This window comes from Aptenodytes forsteri, unplaced genomic scaffold (assembly GCF_000699145.1).
Source record: "Aptenodytes forsteri isolate BGI_AS27 unplaced genomic scaffold, ASM69914v1 Scaffold23, whole genome shotgun sequence".
NCBI classification, from domain to species: domain Eukaryota; kingdom Metazoa; phylum Chordata; class Aves; order Sphenisciformes; family Spheniscidae; genus Aptenodytes; species Aptenodytes forsteri.
This window is the reverse complement of record NW_008796043.1, coordinates 4,837,411-4,863,727: the sequence shown is the minus strand read 5'-3', so window position 1 is coordinate 4,863,727 and position 26,317 is coordinate 4,837,411. Positions and strand designations below refer to the sequence as shown.

At 43.1% G+C, this 26,317-nt stretch overlaps 1 protein-coding gene across 1 annotated transcript in view; it reads right to left on the bottom strand.

The window, feature by feature from the left end:
• The window catches only part of KCTD1 (potassium channel tetramerization domain containing 1), a 69,430-nt gene that overhangs the window by 42,084 nt on the left and 1,029 nt on the right, over positions 1-26,317 (bottom strand). Inside the window, exon 2 of the mRNA XM_019473744.1 lies at positions 26,087-26,314. Coding sequence (XP_019329289.1) covers positions 26,087-26,314 — 228 coding nt within the window. The remainder of the gene's footprint in view (positions 1-26,086; positions 26,315-26,317) is intronic.

The following is a 26,317-nucleotide window of genomic DNA, read 5'->3' as shown; positions in this document are numbered from 1 at the left end:
GCGATAGCCCAAATACAGATCAAAAGCCTACAAAGGCAATGATGGACCTCTTGTCACACCAGAGTGACTACAGCAGTGGTGACTGGAACACTTACCTGACAGGACAATTTTAACTGCTACATCCTCCTTGTCCCAGAGGCACTGGCCCCGGGGTGGAGCACCGATCCGGCCCCTCGAGACGGGGATCCCTTGCTCCACATCCCGGCACGCTGGCTGCTCACAGCCTCCTCCTCCTCGAGATGCCGGCGCTGCTGAGCACGTGCACCCGCTCAGTGCCGCGAGTGCCAGAGAGATTGTGGTTGCATTTCCTTGGTAAAACGAGCCTTGCTGGGATTTCATCAGAGCTGATCAGGACCTAGAATAAATGCCACAGGTGCAGAGAACCAAATGCAAGGCAAAGGGCTGAGGGAAGCGAGGTATTTGTGCTGGATGGAAAGAGCTGCCTACCTGGAGAGGCAGGACAGTCAAAAATGCCCTTGGACGAGAGTTTGAAGACACTTTGAGAATCCCAGCACCCAGTAGCCGAGTCTGCAGCACACAACTAACTTCAGCAGAACAGCTCTAACCACACCTTCATCAGAAACTGGCCACTGAGAGTTTAAGAAAAATCTCTAACTAACTGGAGAAAAAGGATTTAGCGATAAGGGCAGGAGTCAAATGAGCACCTGTGCTTATACCAGTACGGCAGCAAAGGCGAGGCCAAAATCCGGAAAAGGTCAAGTTTACAGAGACAGGATGTATCTTCTCAAGTGCTTATAAACTTCTCTGAAGATTCCCCTAAGCCTTGAAACTGCAGACAGAAGTTTAATATCTCCTTCAAGATATTCTATAAATCTGTACTCTTTATGGAAGATTAACTCAGCCCCTTGCTTGTTTGGGTAAGCAGTGATGAGGCCAGCCCAAATGTTTTCATTTATTACATTCAAGGACCTGCAAGTAAAGCTCTGTTCTTCTGCACTGCCTAACCATTTCTTGCTGTGCACACCCTCTATTCTTTGGTCAAGCAAGTGGTAAACGTGGCTGACACAGGACTTGACTTAAGCCCATAATGCAAGCAGGACCTTTGGCATATATCCAACCCACTGCACTATTAAAAAAAAAAATCCACATATAACTTGGGGGTCCAGCCCAGATTCACTACCCCCCAAACACACACACTTCCACTAGCCACTTTGGCTTTCATAATGGAAGTAGATGACTTCTACGGTCTTCAGACATGCTGCTGATTCGATTCTTGCTTAGTAAAAGCGGCCATTTAATTTACAAGCAAAACCGGATTTGAAAGCTGCTCTCAATTACTGCACAGCACACCACTGCCCACCCAACACTGTATAATCACAGGGTGTTTACCCCAGGATGCAGCAGGCAAAAACATCCCCTAACCATGCCGGAAGATGCAGTGTTTAGATGCAGGAGGACATCGGACCAAAGGTCAACAGACCTGCTGTGCTGCTTCTAATGGTGTCCTATGATAGGGGCAGACTGGATACCTGGCATTTCAGGCCACTTGCTCCACCGGGAGCTTGTCTGTTCTGCACCGGCTTCTACTCAAACTAGCAATAAAACTGATTTAGGAGTGACCCAAAGGAAGCGTAATTCCCCAGCCTGAGCCTTCTCTAACTAGACATGCCCAGCTCAAAATATTTCTGAGGTGCATAGCGAGGCACCTCAGTGACCTTCACTCAGCCGCCTTTATTCTCACAGGCAAAAAGGGGATCCTGCCAGATACTGCAGAAACTATTACAAGCCAGTAAATGCCAACAGATCCCTCAGTCTCAGCGAAGAAAGGCTGCAGTCACCGTGGACACTTTTTAAAAAAAAGGAAACGCTATTAAAAAGATGAGCAGTCCCTGGGAAAGAGGCTGCCAGGTCTGAAAAGCCTTTAGCAGCCTGGCAGCCCTGCCCACAACACTACAGCAAAGACAAAAGTCTTCGCTTCTGCTGCCCCGAGGACAGTTTCATTTACTTTCCTTTAAACCTGGAAAATAGGTCGCTTTTCTTCTCTTACCTCTATCAAACCTCAGGTAGCAGAGACAACGTGAATTTACCTGTACCTCATAGGAAAGGAAGCACGCAAAAGGAATTTCACCTTTTGGCAAAGGACAGAGACAACAGACCAGTTCTCCTCCATACAAGGCTTCGCTCATTCTGGCGAGCAGCAGCATCGATCCAAACACCTTGGACCACTTAATCCCTGCCGCAGGAGGTGTGGCCTGCCAGCGCCTTTGCAGATAACATACCTACGTACGTACTCTGGGGCTCCATCCAGAACCCATACCTCCCTCCCTGAAAGAGGCAGCCGCTCGGGCAGCTCTCCCCAGTCACCGGGAATAGCCCAGCACAGAGCAGCCAACAGCTCCTGCTGCCTCCGTGAGGGATGGAGGACCTCCCAGCTCATCTCCTGCACCAGCGAGGACTGGCATGCAACAGCCACCCCCACCCCACGCATGTATGTGGGGTTTGGGGCAGGAATGGACACGGGAAAGGACAGGGGAGTTCTGAACACTGGAATCCATCTTCCAGCTGTTCCCAGGTGGATGCCTCATAGGTTGAGATCTATTAATAATGTAGTTTTTGGTCAGATTTCTCACTCAAGCGTTGCCTTTTATCCACTTCTAGCAGGCACTCTGCACGTATTTTGTAAGAGTCTTTACATAAGAAAAGGACAAGAAAAAAACCCCACTCTCTCCTGGGTTTAAAGGGACTTCAGTTCGCCAGAACCACGCTGGTACATTTGAATGCAAAGTTAAACAAATCCTCCAAGATGGTGTCAACATTTGAGTGGGAAAGAAACAAACTGGTTACATTCTTCTCGGACGAAGTTTGCAATTTGTCCGATAATCTTCTGGTGAGAAGCAACACCAAAAAACAAGCATTGTTAAAATCTGTCTGTTTTGTTTGCAAGTTAAGATCCTATCTGTAGTACCTGAATAAAGATTAACATCTTGAATTGCAGTCATATCTGAAGATTTTAAAGACCCATAAAAATGCAGACTGCAGTGCGATAACTGGAAGACCATCATGAACTGTCGGAATTTGAGAAATGGGTTTTTCTTCTTTAAATTTGACTCAGACTGAACAAAAATAAGCCCATACTGCCTTATTTGAAGTTAATTTACACTCTAGTTTGAATAGCACCTGCCCTTGGGTATGTTCCAGAAGAACGTCTACCTTTCCACAAAGGGAGGCTAACACCCATTGTAAAACTTCCAGAGGCACATTAGATGTCTGTTCCCCCCCTAGCAATTTCACCCTTAGAAGTAGAAGGAACGCTGCCAGTTACAGCCTGTGCTGAGGAAACATGAGTTATAATTTTACCCTGGGAAAATTGCTGAACTGGGAGCTTCTGGTGTGGCATAGGTCTTGCCTTCGCAATCCAATGGTTCTTTTGATTCAGAGAGGCTTTGAAAGGGTGGTGATGAAAAACATAGCCTCTCCCTTTGAATCAGCCAGCTGCCTGCTTTCCTTTGCACTTTTTAAATTTGGTTTATTAATTTGCCTAGGAGCAGAAAGAGATAATACTGACCCATCTAGAGAAGATGCGTTTTTGGACATATCAACAGAACATTATCTACTTCAGATTGAACATGCAAACAATAAAAAAAAAAATCCACTTTTGGACTATCTGAAGGATTTTATATCGGGAGTCACCTCACTGGACTTAAAAACACAAAAAAGCCTCTATTAGCTCTTCCTGCCATATGAAGAGGAAAAAGGAAAGGGGCAAACAAGGATCCAATAAATCCGTGCCTTTGAAATGCTGTAACACACAAGAGCTCTAAGGACTCTCCAGATGTTTCTTGCCACAACCAATAATAAAATATTCTCAGACTGAATCGTAATTTTGAAGACATTGCATCCACTTAGTAATTACGAGGCTAGACAATAAAACAGATAGATAGCTTCATCTATAACCGCACTGCAGAAAAAAAGGCACAAAAGGGCTTCAAAGCCATACATTCATAATTATCTAATTTATGACAAAGATGTAAACAGAACTGCAATTTTGACAGTTACAGATCAGGCTGGTAGAGAATTAGAAATACAGTGTGAAATTGTAATCCTAAATTATACATCCCTCGCTCTAGTATCGATGCAATGCAACATTACGGGCAAAAAAGACCGCCTTTAGGAGCCCTGGGTCATTGCTGGGTTCTCCTCCTCCCTCCCTTCCACCTCCCCTTCCAGCAGGTCTCTGAAGCTGAACTTAGCAAAGCAACGACCCTACCTCTCAAAAATGATAACCTCCTGAAACCCCACCAGACGGACAGAGACTGCCAAAAGGGAGGACAGTGCGAGGAAAGGATAAAAGCTGAACTTACTGAAACGACGGGCTTTTTGGAAGTTCTTGTTAAGACGGACTGCAAGAGGGAGCATTTACTCGGCTCTACCTGTATATAGCCCATGCATTTCCAGGGCTAGCTAAGACTTTTTCCTCTCCTCTTGTAACTCCTATTAAAATTATCAGCCTACAGATTTCATAACAAGCAGGAGAATGAAAAAAGTCCGAACACTATCACAAGAGAAATCATATTATCGTTAGCTATTTCAAAACACACGTGGGTTACTTAACACCTCCGGACAGGCGGCATGACACCACACAGGTGCTCCCGGTGCAGGGACAGGAAACAGGCTCCTGCTGAAAATACGTGTACCAGGCAGCAGGCAACAACCGCGGCCTCCCCAGAGCTCCTAAAAATGGGCTATGCACACGGCACACGGGACCCGAACCGAAAACTGTCAGCGACCCAGATACTTCCCTACCCCCACCCCATACTAAAAATTGGACCATCTTGGGATTTTAAATCCCTCGCAGGAGTAGGTGGGCTTTTTGATGGCTGAAGTCCTGAATTAAGCTAAATACAGCTGTGGTTAAATTCAAAAGGCTCCTTCAATGCAGTAGCGCATGAAGGTTTTTAGTGTGGTTTACCTCTTTTCTGGTGTTTGAGGTTTTCTTAGATGCTGGGAAAACACTTAGGGATGAAGGGAGAAAAGGAACGGTAGGCATACGACGATAGGGTCAAGCGGCAATTTTTTTGGTTAGCGTGAAGGGCAGGATTTGAGGAAAGGAGAACACAGGAGTCTGCTCTGGAAGGCAAGAAGAGTGCTTGGCAAGACGACGACCATATGGCATATGAACAAAGCATATTTTAGATTTGGTTCATTTGATTCCATTATGTGTAAAAGATACTTTAGGATCCAAGGCTAAGAAATACAATTTTGATTATTATTGTTTTCAGACCTGTAGGGATTTCTCCAAGTAGTCATTGTAGCTGGTATGACAAAAGCATCCATTTGGCAGCTAATTTTAGCCCACAAGGGTAGATTAACCCTGAATCTATATAACCACGTGCTATACGCTAACAGAAGCCATCATTGCCACCGTCAACCTCATGAAGCAGCAACCTGCTATCTAGGTGTAGACAGAATGACCTGCTAACTACCTCAGCAAACTCTTAGTTTTATATTAAAAGGCTTTTACTTGATCTGACACCACAACAGACCACACACATAACGTTAGAATAGTGGATGAAATCTTATACAATATACATTTCTCTGGGTGGCATGGCCTGCTTCTACGTCTGCATTTATGCTTCTCTGGTCATTACTAACATGCAAAGCACCAGTGCTTGGACAACAAAAGGACCTGAAAATGTTTAAAGAAGCAGAAAAGACTATGCCTGTCAATCAACAAGAAATGCCTATCTCACTTTCTCTGGCTATCGGCTTTTATTGCCTCCAATGTACAACACATTTCAATAAAATTGAAAAACAAGAAATAAAGACACATTAACATAAACTGATAGTACAGATAGCTGTGTTATGACACAGAAGCCAACACCAGAGAAGAATCACATCATTAGATGATTCTGAGGTACAGCTCAAAATTAAAAAGGCAACCAGCAGCTTCACTAAGAAAGTGAAAGCTAAACAAAATACACAGTTATTTTATTTTTAAAACATATAGAAGTTAAGTGAGACAACCCAGGACACACACTGTCACGTACCACAGCTGGACCAACTACCATGGGGTAAGCATTTAGGTATGAAATTTCTCTTTTGGTAGGCTGTTCTGTAACAGGGCTCTTGGAGAAGCTGGCCCTTGCCAAGAGTCTCAGCTCAGCTAACTTAACCACTGATGAGGCAGTAAGCTTTACGTGAAATTATCCTCATTCAAAATAATACTTGAAGAAATCTTTTGTTGGGATAGGGGAGAAGACTTAATCTAACTAAAGCTAGAGAAAACAAACCCACTGAATACCTTGAGTGGTAATAACCAGTACGACCATGCCAATAAGGGGAAACATCCTCTATAGGTCCAAACTGACAACTCTGAACTACACCTGGCTTCTGCAATAGAGAAAAAACAACTTTAAAGAAGGATCAAGACTATAAGATCTGGAAGTATCTAAAAAAAAAAAGTCTTTAAAAGACCAGTTTGAGTATCAAAAGTGGGAGAAGGTGTCAGGTAGAGACAATGACCAACTATGATGAAATAATATGAATGAAATCACGTGCAAAAAACTCACTACATTCCAATAAAGACCTGAAAAGTGGAAGAAACCATCACAAGAGGAGGACTTGACAGGTAAAGGAGCAGATAAAGGGACAGTCGCACACAGTGACACATCCAGTCTTTAACAGACCAATTCCAGATAAAGTCGGGGAGATAACCTCTGCAAAGGGTTTTATCTGGAACCAGGTAAGTTTGCGGGAAACATCAGGAAGGCCTTACAGCTTGTGCCTTAATTGATGCTTGTCTCCTGCCCAGAGGAGCAGTGCAGGAAACCATCAGCTCCCTCCCTGCCATGGCAGGGGAGGAAAGCAGAGAGGCCGAAGCACCGCTGTTCCTGCAAGAGGTAAGGAAAGGAGGCAACAGAGACACAAAGCATCTGTTAGGAGTGAGAAACCAAAGCATCCCCCGTTGGAACAACAAAGCCCTGCAAGAAAAAGAAAAGGGCAGGCAGAAGAAGGAGAAGGCATTTAATCAGTAAGACTGTGGAGAAGGGTGGTGAAATAAAAAAAAAACCCAAACCAAAAACATTTGACAGGCTTTGGTCTCCCCTCTGGAACAAATACTCAAAAAGCTTACAATTCATCTGTTCCTGAAGGCAATGTCAGAAATAAAAGAGCATTTGAAACAAACAGGAAAGGTTTCAGGGGTCTTGTGGTGATCATCTAGTAGAGGGCAGCAGAAATTAACCTCAGCAACAATTCCTAAATTATGGATTTGTCTCATGGCAGCTGTCTTCTGTCCCATTACAGACACACTCGACTGAGCGCTTGATTTCTGCTGAACACCACCCTGGAGCTGAAGAACTGAAGGGGATTAGTTTAGGAGAGGTTTTTCTGGGGGGAGAGGGGTTGAAGTGGGAGGATGCGTGCTGAGATTGTTTTGTTTTTCAGCAGAAACACTGAACCTCATGATTCCCACCCGTGCTGCCTTGCACAGCAAACAGAGCTTCAATCCAGAAGACAACAACGGGTGAGGGTATGTGTGTGCCTTATTCCACATATTTGACAAGCAGTGTGGAATGAGGTGTGGCGAGTGGAATTCGTAACTCCAGCCCTGGCCGGGAACGGTGGCTGGATGCCAACCACACCATAAAGGTCCCATCATCTAAACTTCAAGTAAGGCCCTGAGGATCCCGACATTTTCTCATATCGAGGTGTGCCACAGATACAGAAAAAAAATTATATTGCAGTCATGGGGTTTGATAGCCACAGGAGTCTTACCTGCCACACACTTGCTTTAACAAGACCTCTTAACCCATCTAACAGTGACGAGCCTTACGAAGTGCTCAGCACCAAGTAGCTTCACCGAGAATAATACACTCCTGCCAACAACAACTTCACTTGACCACAAGCAAGTCTGGAAGTTTCTAGGAGGCTGAAGCTGTGGAAACTGGTGGAAGGCACCTATCAATAAGAATGGAGGTTCACCTAGTGGGGTCAAAACGAAGCAAACCAGGAGATTCATCCCCGGCACTATGAAACCCAGAAGAAATCTGAACACATGGCTGAGCTTAAGCAGTAGCATTTACATTAGAAATGGTTTTAAACACAAAAAGGGAACAAAAGACAACCAGATAAACTCTAATAACTCACGTGCAAATTAGAATCGATGATGACAATTGATTTTTATAAAGGTCTAATGATACAGTGCAAACTAATTCCTCCCATCTGAAGCCTGGCACCATTTGATATCTTTGATTCAGAAAAACCCTGAGTGCCTTTTTTCTTCCTCTCCTTCTTCTGGCTTTTTTGCCATGCTGACGCTTGTTTGCATTACATTTATTTTGAGCTAAATTAAATAGGAGAAGCAGAGTTTTGATTCAGTAGTAGCAATAAATGGGGTTAGCTTGGCATTGATCTGTGTAAAGGGGCCAAAGCTAGGACTGCCAGAAGCAAAATGTGGTCAGTGAACTCTACAGCACCAAGAGTGACCCTGCAGCTGAATTCCTAGCCCTGATTACAACAGAAAGAGACTTGCTTTCCTGAACAAAGAGTATTTCAGGCAGCAGATTAGCAAGAGAAAGTCTACTTGCAACAGCAGACCGAGGAAACAGACCAAATATAAGAACCACAGCACAAGTCAGAGGATTTTCGAAAGCTTCTGAACAGTGGAAAACAAATGCCTTTCTTGCTCTATGTTTCTTGTAAGCCAACTTTAGGTCCAAATGCTGAAGAAACAGCATTTTTCTTTTGCATCTCAGTTAAATAGCTTCACTAAGTAAGTGTGCAGCAGGAAAGATGAGCCAAAACCACGTTAAGAATAGCACACTGAAAAAGTTACCTTGCAGACTAAGAACATTTGTCTTACAGCCCTACAGAAAGGGAAATCATGTTTACTATAAGAGGAAAGGCCCCTTTTATAAATCATGCTTAAAATTCAGCCAGCAAATTTATACAGGAGAATTTCACAATCCTTAGGAAACACGGATCAAATTTGCTCGCTCTCTGGATGTTTGTGCTGTTGTGCAATGCAAAACAGCGAGAGCACAGCAGTAAATCTAGCCTCATAACCATCGAGTTTAATCGCAGTGTATCTGCGATGGAGAACAAAGTGCCTCTTATTCCCGCTGCAGTGTGATCCCACCAGATCGCAGGCCAAGCAGGGTTGGTTTAGGCCAGCATTTGGATAGAGTCCGGCAGAGCGCTGGAATTGGCCGCTCCAAGGCTGAAGCAAGCTCGCACCTTGCTCCCAGCGAGGCTCCTTCACACAGGAGCACACAAGGTGTTGGGCGCTTGCAGACATCCCTATCAGCACCTACAGCCACTGCTCCCACCACTTTGGCAGGTCCGCTGGTTATTCTCAAGTCCTGTACACAGCAAGAAGCTGTTAAGAAGCACAGCCCTGCCAAGCGATCTGAGGCTGCTGAGCAGCACTGCTTCCTATCCTCATTTTTTAATCCGGGACATTTGGGTGGCACCGGGCTGCGTGTCCGGAGCTCACCCTTCATGGAAACCCTGAGACGGGCCAGTCGCCCAGCGGTGTGGCCTCGCTTCTTGCGCTGGCTTCACCAGGAGCAGTAGGGACCTCAGCCCCCCAGAGCAGTGAGAGAAAAACAGAGAATCACTCATCGTCACTACTTTGGCTTTTAACCTATTTCTTTTCCATATTTTATAATAAATGCCCATTAACATGAGCGTTTCCTTAAAAACAAGGATCACAAAATACTGAGCCATGTCAAATCCTTATGAACAAGCCATCAAAGGTCTTCAGCCCATTTCCACCACCCCCCCCCCAGAGTCCCATAATGGATTTTTGCTTGCTGCTTTACCAAGTAGCAATGGGCAAAGTGAGGGCCCCACAGAGGACAGAGAGGGTGATTTAAAGAGTCTGTCAGTGTACTGACAGACTGCAAAAAATTAAGTCAGAAGTCTGCAAGACAGTACCCTGTTTTTTTAATGCTACTCATTTGACTTGCCACTCTCATTATGGGTTGATTGCACCCTTCACTAGAATTTTGCGGTGGCTGCAATGTCAGAGCATGGGACATGGTTGTCATGACTGGGAACTTGCTGACTGATTTATGGGAACTTACAAACCCACAAAACCAAAAGATAATTGTTATTCACTTACGTTCTGAATGTTCCTTTCACCTCTCGTTGAATAATTCTCAGGCAAGTGAAAGTTTATTTCTGGTTCAAAATTCGGTTTCCCTTCTGTAGAAGGGAGCCTAAGCATATTATACCTTTGCTATGGAAATCACCCCACAATATCCCCCCTAAACAGCTCAAGGTCAATATACCTACATCAGTAACAGCATCCTGAAACTAAGTTGTCATTTTAACTGTTCAGCAGGCATTGAGACGTCTCAAATAGATCGGTTCATTATTAAAAGCGGCAATTATTGTAAATTACACTCTTCACAAGAAGAACAGCCTAAACTTTAAATACGTTATGATACCTGCCTGACCATTCTTTTTACATGAGGATAGCTGAGGGCTCAGACTCACCATCATGCAGCGAACAGCTGTGCAATTTAGGACTGCTCTTTTTTTAACCACTCCTCTCCCCAGGGCTACCACCCCCGTAGCAGAGCTGGCAAAACAGACCATATACCCATGCCTCTTGCGTTCCAGTTCACAGACTAAACATGGCAACTCAAATTGCTGGTGACAAGGACAGCACCCAAAAAATAATAAATAATCCCTTGACCGAAGTTAGCTGTAGCCGCTGAAGTGCAGGCACACGGTACCTCTTGCTGACTCTGCAAGGGAGCAAAAGCGTTCCGCAAAGGAGGAAGGCAGCCAAGGGCAGTAACATCAAGCTAAGATTTGCCAGGGCTTGTCTCTCAGAGGATGAAGTCTTGCATTTTAACCATTTTTGGCACATTCCACATTCGGTATTTTCAGCAGCTTTCTAGGATGTTTATGAAACGGCAAGGTAGGCAACTAAATTGATGGCGGCACAAAGAATCCTTCTCACATTCCTCTCCCATGCTCTACCGTCGAAGTAAATGAAGATGCAGTTTATGTTTCTGTAATTACAGTTTGTTAAAAGGAGAACAGGTTGTTAAGTTATGGTAAGGAATCCCCGAGCCTGTACCCTGCTTTGAATACCACAGCAATGTAGATTTTACCGAATAAAAAGACCGGTCAAAACATTACACAGAAGGAATCCAGGCTCTGATATCGTCCAGCATAAAATGATCTACCTTTAAACTAGTCACATTAATCAAACCAATCAATTGGAAATTGTTCTTATGAGAGCTATTTTAACATAGGTGGCATTCAGAACACTGTCAAGTTTCAGTCATTTAATATTAAATACCAAAAGGATAATATTACACATTTGGTTTATGACATTTTTGTACCATACATCATCTGCTCTTTGCTTTTAATCCTGCATTTCCCCCATTAAATACTTACAGTATTTATATAGCCTTGTAAAACTCCAATACAAAAGAATAAGCAACAAGAACTTTTCCCCATACATTACTTACCAACTTAATTATGTAATGTAATGTGAAAGGTTTATGCACACCAGCTGGATCTCATTATAGCTAAGTTTCTGCCTTTTTAAAGTGTACTTTATCTGGAATATGGAAGTCACTAAGAATTTCACTTAAAAATACGTTGAGCTGGCATACGCACAAGTTTATACTGCAGGACACTAACTCACTAAATAGGTTCACAACAAGCCAAGTTTGCGGACACTTATTTCTGAAGTTTAAAATGCATCAGCTAAATTTAAATATTGGCAGCCAAGTATGGATTATGAACTGAACGACAGCCTGTTTCGGTCTTCCCCTCCTAAGAATCACACTAACCAGAGAGATGCTACTCCCTGTACGATAAGAAAACTAGCAAGAAAAGCAAGAAAGGAAAAGTTTCAAGATACCATTGGTATCACCTCCCTACTGATCAGTGCTAAGACTCAGAGGTGCACCAGCTCTATATACTGACTAAGATGCATCTAAAAAGTAGGAGTTTCAGAGCTGTGAAGAATTCAATTGCAAGACCTTCAAAGAAGTTATTGAATACCCAGCTGAACTTGTAGCACACTTTGGTATCACCAATTGAGAGACTCCTGTTCAATTGTGAGGCAAGAATTGTGGTTTAATAAATGCAGAGAACAAAACCAAGCATAAAAAAAAATCATGTGCAGTGATTTTATTTTTGTTGTATATTTGACTGTAATTACTGTCTTAAGTACTTTAATTGCCTGGCATCTCCTCAAGTGCCTTGCCTGTGGGGAGGGGAGGCAGGGCACTTTATAGTTTGTTATTAATGAATAAAGTACAAACAAGTTTACCTTGTCTGTAATCAACATTCCCATCAAAACAGTCTGAGAGGAAAATGCAAAGGGGTCTGTTCATCCCACAGACCCAAGTGATTGTGTTAATACCTGCTTTTTAATGATTAATGTCCTTCTGCCGTGTCACTTACACTTCAGAGGGGGACTGGGCAAACATCTTTATAAGACCCGCATGAGGAGCATCACTTACTCACCCATTCCTATTCCTTCTACAGACATCTGCTCTTGGCCACTGCTCTGGGGATGGGGTATGGGGACAGACACCCCTCGGGTCCGGCCCCATATGACCTTTCTTGCATGCATTCTAGGTGAGAAAAGGGGGTGTGCACCAAGGGGAAATATGTTCTGCTTTTCGCAAGAGAATCTGTAGGGTCATTTACAATTGCTCTGGAATGACACGCATCCAGCCCCTCTCAGCTGGAAATAATTTTTGCCTGGAGTGGAAATGGAGTGGAGGGAAACAAGAATGAGTGACAAAAAGAAGCCCATGCAGGATAAAATAAAATATACTCGCCTGCTTCATTATGAAATGATGGGACACAAGAAGCCATCAGTAAAAGTCAGCGCAGTTATATGAAGAAGATGGTAAAGCCAGGAGGATGGAGAAGCAAACTGCTATTTTTCATGATTAGTGAAAAACATGGAGTACAAATTTGGCCATTAGTCTTGTTTTTCCACTTAAATTGGTACAGGAGTCTGCTACTTTTAGATAACATTGCATTCACAGCCCAGCAGACCATCCAGACAGCAAGCGCAGCACCAGCAGAGCAAGCTTTCTCACGTGGCCGTCAGCCCGTCCTGATGGTCAGGAGCTCACCTCTGGGGCAAGGGCAGCTCTTCCCCACCACCACCACCACTCAGCCTGCCAACAGGAGTGACAATTAGTGTCAGTTCTGGTGGCCTCCTCCGCTGTGAGGATACTTGTCCACTAGGATCCGACTGAGACCACTAATTTTTACATAAGTCACAAAAAAACCTGCTTTAAGAACAGCTAACAACTTTCCGTTATTACAGATGAGGACTTTCTTCCCCCATCCACTTTTGGGCTAGATTGCTGGTGCAACCAGCTAACATCTCTTGCCAGCTTTCTCAGCCATGTAGTCTGTCTCCTCCTTATAGCCTTTAATCGGCTGGTACACTATCTCCAACACTGCCATCTCCTATCTCTTGAAGCACAACTTCGTCCTCTCATGGTATTGTCCCGCTGGCACATGGGCGGCACGCTTCTTGCTCCAGGGAGGCTTTATGTTGTGGTGGCCACCTCTCATACTTCCCCCCCCCCCCCCCCTAAAAACCTTTTGGTGTTTTTTTTGGTGTGTGCCCCTTCCCACTTCCCCCCCCCCCCCCCCCAGTAAAACACAAAGCTTTAATTTTCAAGTCACAACAAAACCAGCATATTTGACAGTGTCTCCAAAACACAATACTACCGCTTTTACAACAGTGCTCAAAGCATCCCCCTACCATTGCCAACCAGTAGATATTGCTGATCAGATGAACACTTCTCCTTGAATAAGTTTCTTATAAAGTGCATAACCTTGTATCTTGATATAGCTGCATATATAAAGCACGGAAGGAGATGCTGTAAATACTGATCTGAGGTCTCCTACTCATTAAGATACATAGGCAGAAACTTGATAGAAGAGAGATCTGAAATGAGCCTGTATAGAAGTTTAAAATATATTTATGAAAAAAGTGGAATACAGTATGATAGCAGCTTAACTTCTTCTCAAGAATGGGTTGCTGAAAGCTAGCATCCAGCCATCTACCACCAGAACCGACTTGAAATTCCCAACTTCTCAGAGCTATGACCCTACATTTGTTTCCTTAGGGGAAAAAAACGTGTTTTGATCAAGCACACGACTGAGGCACTTAAGGTTGTATATGAACTGACTATACAACAAAAATACAGGCATTAACATAGACTAGCACAGAATAGACTAGCATACACAAATCATTTTGGATGCAGACAGCTACTCATGGAAATAATTCAACAATCCTAGTCTTCCACTAGGAAACTGCGAGTCAGATAAACCTGGGAAAAACAAGACCCTCCAACTGCCTCCCCTCCTCTAGACCCCGTAAACCTCCCGCGTGCCCTCCCATCACGCAGTGGAGCTGCTCTCTCTCTGTTTGGCATCCAGGTGGGATGAAGCTGTCTTTGAAAGCAGGAACCCACTGGGGCTCTTCTCAGGTATTTTATGAAGTAGCTTAAAAATTAATGGAGTAGATGACTAGTTTATACAGCCCTTTGATCCAAAACATGTTTTCCCAACTTCCTCAGTGAGTTTTAATAAGATGCGAATGAGAAATTGATCTGGACACTTCAGTTTACAAGGAGTATTTCAAGTAGCTTGAGGAAACTAGTTTATTGTCCATTAGACATAAAAACAAAACACAATGCTTATAGGCCATCTTACCACAGCGCTGACAGTGGGTTTCTTTTGGGATACATACTCAAAAACTAACACTTTCTCTGACACAAAACTATATAGGAAACCACTGGTTTAAATGTCACATTTTTTAAGGTTAATTTCCATAAGAGGCAATAATACAATGTACTTAATTTAAGTCATACTCATTTTATTTTAACTAACTTTAAAGTTGAAGAAAACCAAGACTTCCCCCCCTTCACTGTTCTTTTACATTTGCTTCCAGCATTTCTACTTTAAAGAAAAAAAATGCACAATTTTTCTTTCCCATCCCTCTGGGTCTACCTTTTCCTTGATCAAATCTTGCTTCAGTGAACCTACTACATTTGTTATTTAGCATTAGGAGAGAAGGATTTTATTTTTTAATCCTAATTTCTTCCTCCAATTTTAGCCCCTCTCCACACAGAAGCATTATTTCCCACCCCTTGAATCCATTAAACTAATCCAGCAGAAGCACACTGGTATACAGAAATTAATCTAGTTTCCAAACTGACATGCTGCAACAAGATAGTCGGTAACATTTTCTCACCCTGCTTTCCCTCTCCTCCTTATTTTCCATTTCAACTTATTTCCAGATCTTTTTCTTCTCACAAAATTCTTATGTTCCACCTTCAAAATCCTGCTAGCACAGTTATTTAACCCGTTTTCTGACTTCCAGATAGGTCAGTAAGCTCATCCTCTCCTCCCAAAAATCTAGTCCCTTCAGGTAAAGGAGGTAACAGCTATTTCAGACCACTGTCATTAACATTAAAGAGAATAAAAGGTTTTCAGACTGGGGCTTGTTTTTGGAGCTTTTTGGTTTTATAAAGAATTGGGGGGAAAAAAAAAAAAAAAAAAAAGACATTTTAGTTTTTCCTTACAGTATTAGTTTCCTTTTTTGGAGGAAAGCCTGAGAAGACCCAAGGAGTCCAGAGCCACAGGCTGTCAGCAGCGGTGCCCAGCATCCCTGCGGCGGGGACGCACGGTCGCTGCTCAAGCGGCGGCATTCATTTGTGCTGGAGCCCGAACCGACTCGCCGCAGGAAGGACGGGGCCACAGAGGACTCGGCCACCCCACGTGCCAAGCAAGGGGCCGCTGCTGTGAAGGCAAGGGTAGCTGGGTAGTCGTTGCGGCTCTGTCACTGGAAATCTTCACAGAAGACTGCCAGAAAATCATCACACCTGAGCATTTTTACAGCAAGTAACATCGGTAAGATCACAACCCTGTAGCAAAAAAGTGTCCAGTGGAATCAGTCCAGCACTTTAGGGAAACAGAAGTGCCTTAACAAGTTAGAATATTCATCAGCTAAGTTAACAAGCACAAAAGTAGGGTGGGGTGTTTTGCTTTTTTAGCAAAAATTTGGACATGGGCTTTGTGAAATCTTTGAAAACTAAAAAAAAAAAAAAAAAATTATTTATCAGCTATTATATCTTTTCCTGGAAAGATATGGGTTTGACCTGATGCTTTAGTATCTCTCAACAATTAAAACAACACACATAAGCTTCTGAAAGTGTCTGCCGTACATTTTACATGACTGCAACAATTACTACCATATCATTATCCTGTACTGCAAGTCTAGCCTACTATTATATTGATGATCCTGAATATATCTATTAGCAGTTTGGAAGTGAATATACCATACTGAGGAAAACTGCCTGGTTAAAATTACACTTTAGCACAGGCATGAGGAATCCTTTCCTAATGAATTACCATAGTAAACTTCTTTTTTTAAAGTGTTGAACTACCCTCCTCTGTACCACGGGGATACTTTTGCCATTTACATGCTACTTCCATACACCAATGCATTAGCATTTCAATTAATACTATGTTTAGTATTATTTGAGTCACTGTACATTTTAAACTCAACACCCATTTTGACACATTTGTACTTGCTAGTTAAAAGCTAACAAAAAGCCAGGTTTGCTGGAGTTTTTTTGGCATTTCTTACTTTTGATACTTTTCAATACCTAAAAGTGAAGGGAACAGCTTATATCTAAAAGTACTTTCAGTAGAAACATTTGTATCCCAGCCCTACTTAAAAGATATCAAAAAGCCTCACAATGTTTTATTTGAAACCAGCTGGCAAATGCAGATGCATTTCAAAAATATTGCATTTGAAAATAAAATAGAAAAAAAAGGTAACTTGCAAAGACTTCTAAACAGATAAAACCAGAAGTAAGGCTGCTTTGGAAGTGTGTCAAATACCCCCGAAGGAAGGCAAAACTACAAAGTTCTGACAGGACATTAAAGTTGTTTCTGCTTTTTAAAAATCAAATTGTAACTGTGTTACACATACTGCTTTGGATTGGCAGCAGCTTCAGAAAGCCGATTTTGAAGCAGTTCAAGTCTGACACTGAAACTATGTTAGTCCCACTCTGCCTGTTTTATTTTCAAACACTACTTGGGCAAAAGAATCAGAGTCAAAGGCTGGGGGATTTGCATTGCCATCCCTGCTAAGGAATATAAATTTTTCAAGTGTTTGTGCTGGAAGGAGATCATATTCCTACCAATATCCGACATTTCTACAAAACTTAGTTGTCCTCACGTGGCTTCATGGACCACAGAGCTTTTGCATTATCACTTTTGCCTCCAAGAACAGTTACTTTTCCAGTCCCAAGTTTGCCAGTCACTGATTAGTGTCCATTTTCAGAGATAGAGAGTGGGTTTTTTTTCCAGAGAAACTGTATTTTCAAAGAGAGGTAATCAGCAAGATACATGCTTCAGCATTACCAAAATTAAAAGACAAGAGAAAGTGCAAAATATACTAAAAGGCTACACAGTTCTTTCTGAACTGGTTATTTGCCAAAACCCACATGCTTAGGGCATTTTATTATTTCCCCCCCCCAAAAGCATTTTAAGGAATTGAGCAGAAACGTGAACCTGGTCTTGCAACGGTCTAGGGAGAGCTTCCAGAAACTAGCGTTACTAGCGTTATGATGACAGGAAAAAGACGACGCGTTTTCTAAACCCAAGATGGAAACTAGTACTGATAAACTTGAGAAAAGCCTACATGAATCATCATCTCCCGATCACCACAAATGCGGTCAGTAATAATTTTCTAGCTAACTCCTGTGATGAACAACTGCAGCAAGTATCGCTGCCGTAGCTGAGATGAGGAGGAGGAACACACAGGCATCCTTTACGTAAGCAATGCTAGTCATAAAATTATTAGAAACACTGGGAAACTCTCAAAAAGGCAACCAATTCAGGCAGGTTCCCTCTTTATCTGACATTCACACACCATTCGTACTACAGCTGTAGGTTTGTCTGTCACGGCATCTGTGCTCCCATTTATACTTTCCAACTTGTCAACCTAACTTTCTCAGTTAGGTCCTCCTAATTTGGCATCAAAACTATCTGGGTTAATTACACCACTTCAGATGACTCGCATACTTCTGAACAGGGCGATTTCAATATGAGGGAAGGAATTTATCAGGCATGTCACAGGTAACAGCCAGCCCTTGTAAGAAGGGAGGAAGGAAGCTATTTAAGCCCACTTCACTTTCCTCGCTCCTCCTCTTCCCCACATTTCAGGCACAAGGAGAAAATGGTCTCAACCCACCCCAAGGAGAACCGGGGTGAGGAGGGCAACACAAGCGGATTTCCCCTTCTCTTTCATGCTAAACCCACATACCCCATTTCCCACCCCCGTGTCAGCCAGACACACCACATGCTTCCGTTGCTGCTTCTTCAGGAGCGCTTTAAGCCAGAGGACGCTTGGTAATTAACCACTGATGATTTCCTATTGCACCCAAGAGTTTCGGTGCTGTTCCTTCGGGCGCACTGCAGACACCTCACTCGGGAGACAAGAGCTCACACCAGCACGGTGAGCACAGGCTTCGCTACCAGTAACCCTGGATCAGAGTAAGAGCTCAGGACGACTACACTGGACCTTAATAACTCAGAAGCAAAGCATCAGACACAGTATGTCCTCCTTACTCCAGACCAACCTCTCCTGCCACTTTCGAAGCCTGCTAGAAACATACGGAGAAAAGTCAACAGCAGCAAAAGCAGCAGCTATATATATCGCTGTGGTGAGTAAGAGCTCAGGATTCAGCTGAAGGGTGTTGAGAAATCACTCTTGAAATTTCTCCAGCAATCCTTAATTTTAAACATACATAAATGGACACACATAAAAAAAAAGAGGAGCTTAAAATACAGTGGCGTTTTAGGGAAGTCATTCATTTATGCGTTACATTTCTGACAGATGCAAAAGCAGTAACAGCATATACAGGCGCCAATTTGCAGGGAAGCCCAAGAGCTGTGGCTCCTTCATTAGAGCTACCAAGCACAAGAGTCCCAACTACACAGCCTCCTCTTCTTCCCACTCTCCATATCGAAAAACAAACTAAACCAAATGACAGCATCATCAGACCTGGTTCCTGGGCGCTTTAAGGAGGAGAGTGTGAAATGAAGCACTGTGCTAGACATCAGGCCCAGCTCAGAAACCACCCCAGCACCTCCACAAGATCTGTGGGATAAGAAAACAAAAGGAAAGCCAAAATTCATCCTCGCCTCCCACAAAGAGATTTCTGCCCTCCTCCTTTTGCAAGGGCAAGTGCTCCAGCCTGTGTTACCTGAACAGCACCTACCCGACAAACTACCTACCCCCATAAACTACCCCCACTACCAAAAAAACTACACTCAAACCTCCTCTCCTACCCCCACCTTGGGGAAGCTTCACCAAGGGATTTATAGTGCATTCCTCCCTGCAGATCACATCAGCTTTGTCTTCCTGGATTCCTGTCGTTCCCCAATGGAAAACCGTAAGAGTATTCAAGAGAAGCATCGGTTTCACACTGCTGGTGCCACTGTTTGAAGAGAAGTGATTACCCTTTGCCAAAAGCTACACGTAACGCATTACCCAGGCTACACTACCCAGTTTAAGTACCAGAAACACTGCAAACCACATCAGCGCAGTGCACCACTCGGGCCAGTACAAGAAGCGAGTCAGAAGTCCCGAGGAGGCGCTAGCTCAGGTATCTATGCACAGGACTCTGCTATACGGGGCAGATGTGCCCTAAGCATACTGTGAAAAAGTGTTTTCATAGATTGGTTAAGTGAATAGGGCTTAAAAATTTCACTCGATTTCAATGTAATTAAAATGATCTGTCCCAGCTACAGAAGCGTACAGATGCATACAATAGGTAAGCATATCAATTAACTAAGAATTCACTGGAAATGTATATACTGCATCTGTGCACTACAACTTTTTTTATTTCCCAAACTAAAAATAGCATTAAGAACACATCAAAGGCACTTGTTCTCGTTAGGGATTAAGTCCTTAGCAAGTTTGAAGGTTTTCAGATCAACTAACTAAAACTGGCTGAGTGCAAAAGCACGTGAATTTCTAAAAGCCCGGAAAAGCCATTTTTCCTTGTGGATAATCCCCCAAAAAACAACCAGAACAGAATTCAGCTGTAAGTCTTCCCATGTTACTTTTAAATCAAGGTATTATGAGAATTTCCAATCTCTTCCTTACTCCTCCCTCAAATGCCTGGAAGAGCATTCCCTGGAAACATGATTATAAATTTTTACTATCACAACACTAATAAATCTCTTCTACATCAGATAAAATGCAGTTACCAACACTTGTCCCTTGAATCCAAAATATGATAAAAAATTATCTTGCACGTACATATTTGGCTAAATGCCCTTAACGATTTCCTTTGAAAAGAAAGGTGCATTTATTGCTTCAGAAACAGAAAAGCAAAATAATAAGAAAGAAAGGACACGAGGAAAAAGATGAACAGAAGGGCTTCGAAAGTGACTGAAAATCTACAACATCGCTAATTAGGTTCCAGCTTCTAACACAATAGCGGGTGTACCATGGTCTGTTATCAAGTTTATAGCCAAGGGCACAAGACAATACAACCCCACATTCAATTTAATTACAGCCTATGGCTTTTGCAGTAGTGGTGTGTTTCAAAGGGTTTAAGCACTCATTTATTTCTACACCATACATGAAATAAGGCAGCTCACTGTCATACAGACTCACCAATTAGACTGAACAGTTTCTGATCTCTTGCTCTCTAGAAGGAGAGCAGCGAGCAATGGGAAATCTTTTACAGGATAATCACAGAACACTTTTTGTCAAAAAAAAAAGCTCTCTGCTGCCCTTAAGTTTGTGCATTTTATCTTTGATGTGCACAGAGGAAGAGTACCAACATAGTCATTTCAGATTCTATAGAATTTAAAAAAAAGTGTCAAAATACAGCAGCGCTTCAATGATGCTGTTTTTTCTTCCTGATTGTACTAAAAAGGTCATCTTCATTTGAGTTACACAAAATAGATCACCTCTTGCATTCTTACCGTCACTGAAGGCTAGACCAAGCAAGTTCTCCGACTAGCTCACATGATGCAACTAAGTAAAAGGAGTCTAATTTCTAAAAAGTAAAAATATTTTCAAAATTAAAGTGATAGTGGAAGAAATCACCATCTGAAATAGTTACAAAATTTAACACCTCCAATATATCGTGCCAATGCAACTAAGAGGACCTACAAAGACAGTATTGGACTTTAAACTCCACAACCACAATTCTAAATGCATGTATCGAAACACCAGTCTCAGACCTTCCGTGAAATACGCTCCTGAGTCACCTTAAATCAACTCCCTCCCCAATAGCTGTTCCAAAATGGACCAACTTCAGTCTAGGAAAGAAAAACCTTCATTTCCTTGAGTGCATATACAGCCCCCAAAGCTGTATACGAGATCACTAAGCCTAATCTCTATTCTGCTTTTCTTGCACTCATCTTGGGAAACATTCACACGCCTACCAAACCACACGTTAGTTATAAGGAACATAACCTGGAATATCCTCCTCTCTTCAAAAAAACCCATTTCTGTTCAACGACCCTTAGAAGCATTCAGTTACAAACAACACTGACTTCCACTGAAGAGAGCAATAGCCAGGATTGATGTGTTTTGCTATGGAAATTGATAAGAAAGCTGTCTTTGGGGACCATATTTGACACCCCTGCTACCCTACCCCCCCGCCTCCTGAGGATTTCAGAGCAATTTTGATGACTATCAGGTATAATAGGTCCCTTCTACGGTTAATCACTTTCCACATCTGTAACTCAGTAGGGTATGAAAATCTTCCCCATTAAAAAAAACCCACAAACAACCACCAAGAAACAGTAGCCTCTGAGGTAGGCACAGTTTTTACAGTTCCTTTAATCCTCACACTTTTAAGATTTTAACCTCAGTGTTTCTTTTTAAAAAGACGCCAAGCAAATCCTAGATTTTCTTGCAACCTGGGGTAATCCATTAATCAACGAGAATGGCACTAACTAGGCAGTAGGGCAGCCAGTACTAACCTCTGAAACCAGATCAACAGAAGTACTGCCACAAGAACTAACAAGGTATTTAGCAGTCATCAGTCTTAATAGCTGCTGTACTTTAAGCCTTTAAGATAGGGATATTGCCCCATCTATTATCTGTATAGAAATAAAGCCTAGCATCCTAACACCACCATCCTAAGCATCCTTCCCTGGAGCTGTCTGATGAGTTCTCCTACCCTATATACTCGGAAAGCACCTAGCAATGATTCTAGTCAGAGTACTACAAACATTTGTACAGAATAGAAGCCTTTTTGTGGCCATTTTATGGAAATGTAGGATGTTCCCAATCCAAAGATCAAGCAGAAAGATTCTTTTCCACCTCCAAAAAACCCCAAAGAGCTAGACTAACTTATCAGTTACTTTGATTTGCTCCCAGTTGTGCCTGCTGCCTACTTATATTTGTCACGTGCTACCGTTCCGCGTTCTTCTGCGAAACCTGCAGTCAGAACCAGATTTCTGGTTCTGGTCAAAGTAAGCCCTTCAAAGGGAGTGTAAGGCAATGAAAAGACATGTGCCAGATCAAAAGAAAAGAAAAACCCAGCTCTGGATTTAAAACAGGAGGAAAAATGGTTAAGGATTCCCCGGAACAGCCAAGACAAATGCATGTGGGTCATGTTTTAATGACTGTTTGGTAGATATCTTAATAGCTGACGAAATTCTTCTCTAACTCAGTCAGGTTTCTCTGGGCTGCTTGTGAACTGACATAACAGAAGTATTTTCAAGTGACACGCAACTCTCTTCACCCATGGCAGAAGCCAATCTATTTTCTTAGACCTATTTTTGGGCATTACTACTATAGTAAGTTCAGTGTGTAAAATATCTATAAATCTCAACAGCTACCACCACATTGTAGCTTCAAAAGCTTAAAACTTTAGCTATTGTTCATCTTTCAGTAACACATGAGATGAACAACAGCCAAATTACATCCCTCTGTCATCAACTTGAACTGAAGTACTGCTGTCAGTAGCAGGAAAATTGCTACACTTCAGAGCAAATAAGGACTGAAGTTGTGCCATGATGGCACAGTGCTGTATGCTTAAAATACACTCTATAAATGCTGCTCTCAAGGCTGCAACCTAAAGCAATACTTGGGTCAAGGTGAACATTTAACGTACCTTTCCCTAGCTCTGGAGGAGGCTCCTACAAACCCAGCATTGAAAAGACATTTAGGGGCTAAAACAAAAGATGGGAGCAGCCACGATAGAAAAGCATAAAACTAACATCCTTGCTGAGATTCTTACACTTGAAGTTTGTAGTCAGTGCAAGTTTAAGACACCCCATTTAGTGCCTTCGTTTAACCTTTCCATACCTTGCTTGATGCAACCAATGCTATAAAAAAAAGAGTGTATGTCCATGCTAAGAAACCCACTCATCATGCCACCATTTATTCACCAGAGTATTGCACAAGTCTGAGGGCAGCAGAATCTGTCCCCTGGAAGAATAATTACAAAGATGACCAATAAACCACGAACTTACAACCTTCATGTTTTCAAGGAATCAGTAATATTTGTCAACAGTGGAATTTAGTGTCACATTACTTGATGAGATGTATTCAGTAAAAAGGCCTGGAAAGTCTTTTTTTATAATTAAGCAGTAACAATTGAGGGCCAGGGCATTTCCTGGGGAAATTAATGACTGGCCGGGGTTAATGGCCCAAGGCATTGCCTCAAGCCATTGACTCTCCCAGCCAGTCATTAATCCCCAGGAAATGCCCTGGACCTCAATTAGGGTAACTATTGTAAAAGGTAGCTAGGGAGAAAAAGTTTAGCATTAGCATTCTCCCAAGGAAATCTATTCCATGGCCAATATTTTTTCATTTTGTCACATCCCAGAAGAAGTGCATAAGTTAAAACTGACACAAGAAGAATCGGTGGTTAAAAAGGAAAAAGAGACACTTTTCCTTCTCCTAAAGACTTAAATTAATGAGTTTTGTAGCGAAGGCAAGATTCAGCTACAAAAGTGGCTGGGCAGCTTGTTTAGCTCATTAAATTGTGATTGGAGATGAACATTTCCATATAATTACTGAAAAAACCCACACTGTCTAGTATCCTTGCTGATTGCTCATTTTCTTTCTTGATACACTTAAGAAAACAGCACATGCCTGTGTACTCTATCATCTATTTTAGATATTTCTCCCCTTCTCCCCAGAGCCCGCCACTAATGAGAATTACAGCTCCGAATGCTTCACGTAGGAAGTGCAGGTCTGCGACAAACAGCACAGCAGCTGGATTTCTCCTCGCCTAAGCTTTATGCAAGTGAGAAGAGATTTGCGGACCGAGGTGGAGATCCAGCTCTCCAGCCTGATGACTGAAGGTACCAAGACACCTCATTTAACAGGTTAAAAACACACATACTCTGTTACCGCTAACTGGATCAGAACTGCTCTTCCCTCTTCCCCTTCCTGTACTCACGTGCGCTGCTGCTCTAAAAAAGCTAACCTGTGCCTGAAGTTTCAAAATTACTTTCAAGGTCATTAAAAGCAAGGGAAAGAGGAGTCTAGGGTTAAATACAGCAAAGAGCATTAGCTTATACCTGAAATAATGAGCTAGAACAAAAACATTATCTGCACATAATCAAGCCTCTAAGCCATTCAGAGACACCAGATACACACAGCAGGAGATCAAACTACAGCACTCCACTGAAGTGGTCAAAAAAACCCCCCCAAAACCCTGCTAGAAAGGAGAGGTCACAGGTATTTTAAAGAACATAGATGCTTATGCAGGCATTCACTAGGAGGGGAGCCCCCCCCCTCCCTCCCGCAATTAGCCTTCAGGCTGGTTGATTAGCTGGCAAACTCTTTGAAAGGGTCAGTCTGTCCAGAACTGGTATTTCCACTTGGGAAACAGCTCAGGCATGTCATATACCTGTGCTCGCCGAGCTCTCCGGCTGACGGCTGCGATCCCTGTTATTACTTGACACAAGAATGTCGGAGAGGTTTTGTAATCGTGTAGGGCAGCCAGCAGTAAAGTTCTTGCCTGAAACACGGTATTTTACAGGGCACAACATAACTGCATACACTTTATAGATTCAGTTAGAATGATTTCCAAACTTCAAGCCAAATTGCAGAGGTGCAGCGAGTCTTTAATTGAAGTAATTTAGCTCTAGTGCTCCAACACCCGAAAGGACAGTAGTTTTGGAGGGGGACGGGGAGCAGGCACCAGCACGTGCCAGCACACAGCAGAGGGGGTTCACACGGCACGCATTAAGGCACAGCTCAGCAGCGTTTTTGGCAAGACCGCTTTACCTCAATGAAACACATCTAATGAACTTGGGCTTGTTCCACAGTTAAGCTGCACCTAAACCCGTTTAATTGTGCACTTACTGTATATTTCACCACTATGGCAACTAACGCAACTAAAGCCAATTTGACTTATAAAAAAAAAAAGGAAAAAAAAAAAGAAGAGGAGGATCACTGCCAGGAAACAGAGCTATTTTAAATAAACAAATACAAGATGAATGCAATTGCCATATTAACCCTCTTGTTAACTTCTGAAGTTTAAAATTACACCCTCATTACTAGTGTGTAATTGAGTATTCTCCTGGCTGTTTCCTGCATTTGAGGTTATTCAAATAGTTCATTAGCACATCAAGAACACCACACACACTAACGATACCTGACACCCTTATCTACTATTTTGGCCCGACTTTTCATAACTCACATCTCCCACTAAAAAAAAGAAAGAAAAAAGGGGAAAAAGAAAGAAAAAGAAGGGAAAAGGGGAGCCTGCAGGGCTGAGCCATCGGTGCCCAGGGGGAGCACGGCAGCACGTGGGCACCCCTCACATCCAACCCGCAGGCACGCAGTGAGTGGCCACAGGACTTGGTGGTGGGGGGTGAGGAACTTGGGGGGTGAAGAAGTTGGATAACTTGCGTCCGGGCTTGTTGGGTGCCTGAACAGTGAGAGTCACCCCAGGAGCCACCCCGGGGCTGGCAGCGTGCATCGACCCCCAGCCTCAGGGGAGACGGGGAAGAAAGGAGGGGTGCAGTGGGGGCTACGTGGGATGGGGTGCAGGGTCGCCACCTTGCTTTTTTTTTTTTTTCCTTTCTTTTTTCTTTTTCCAGTTACCTGTGTGGGGGAAACAATAGCAGGTGAAACTACTGTGGGTGAGGTGGTGCTTCTGTGCCCATTGGCTTCGGGGAGTAGGTGAGGCAGGGGGTCGTGTTTCACTGAGACCACCACCACGGCAGGTGCGGCGGTGTCCAGGGGCTCAGCGGGGCGGCGACAGAGTCTTTTGGGGGAGGCGGAAGGCCCGCACGCATCACCACCAGCCGCAGCCCCCGCCGGGAACACCGCCTC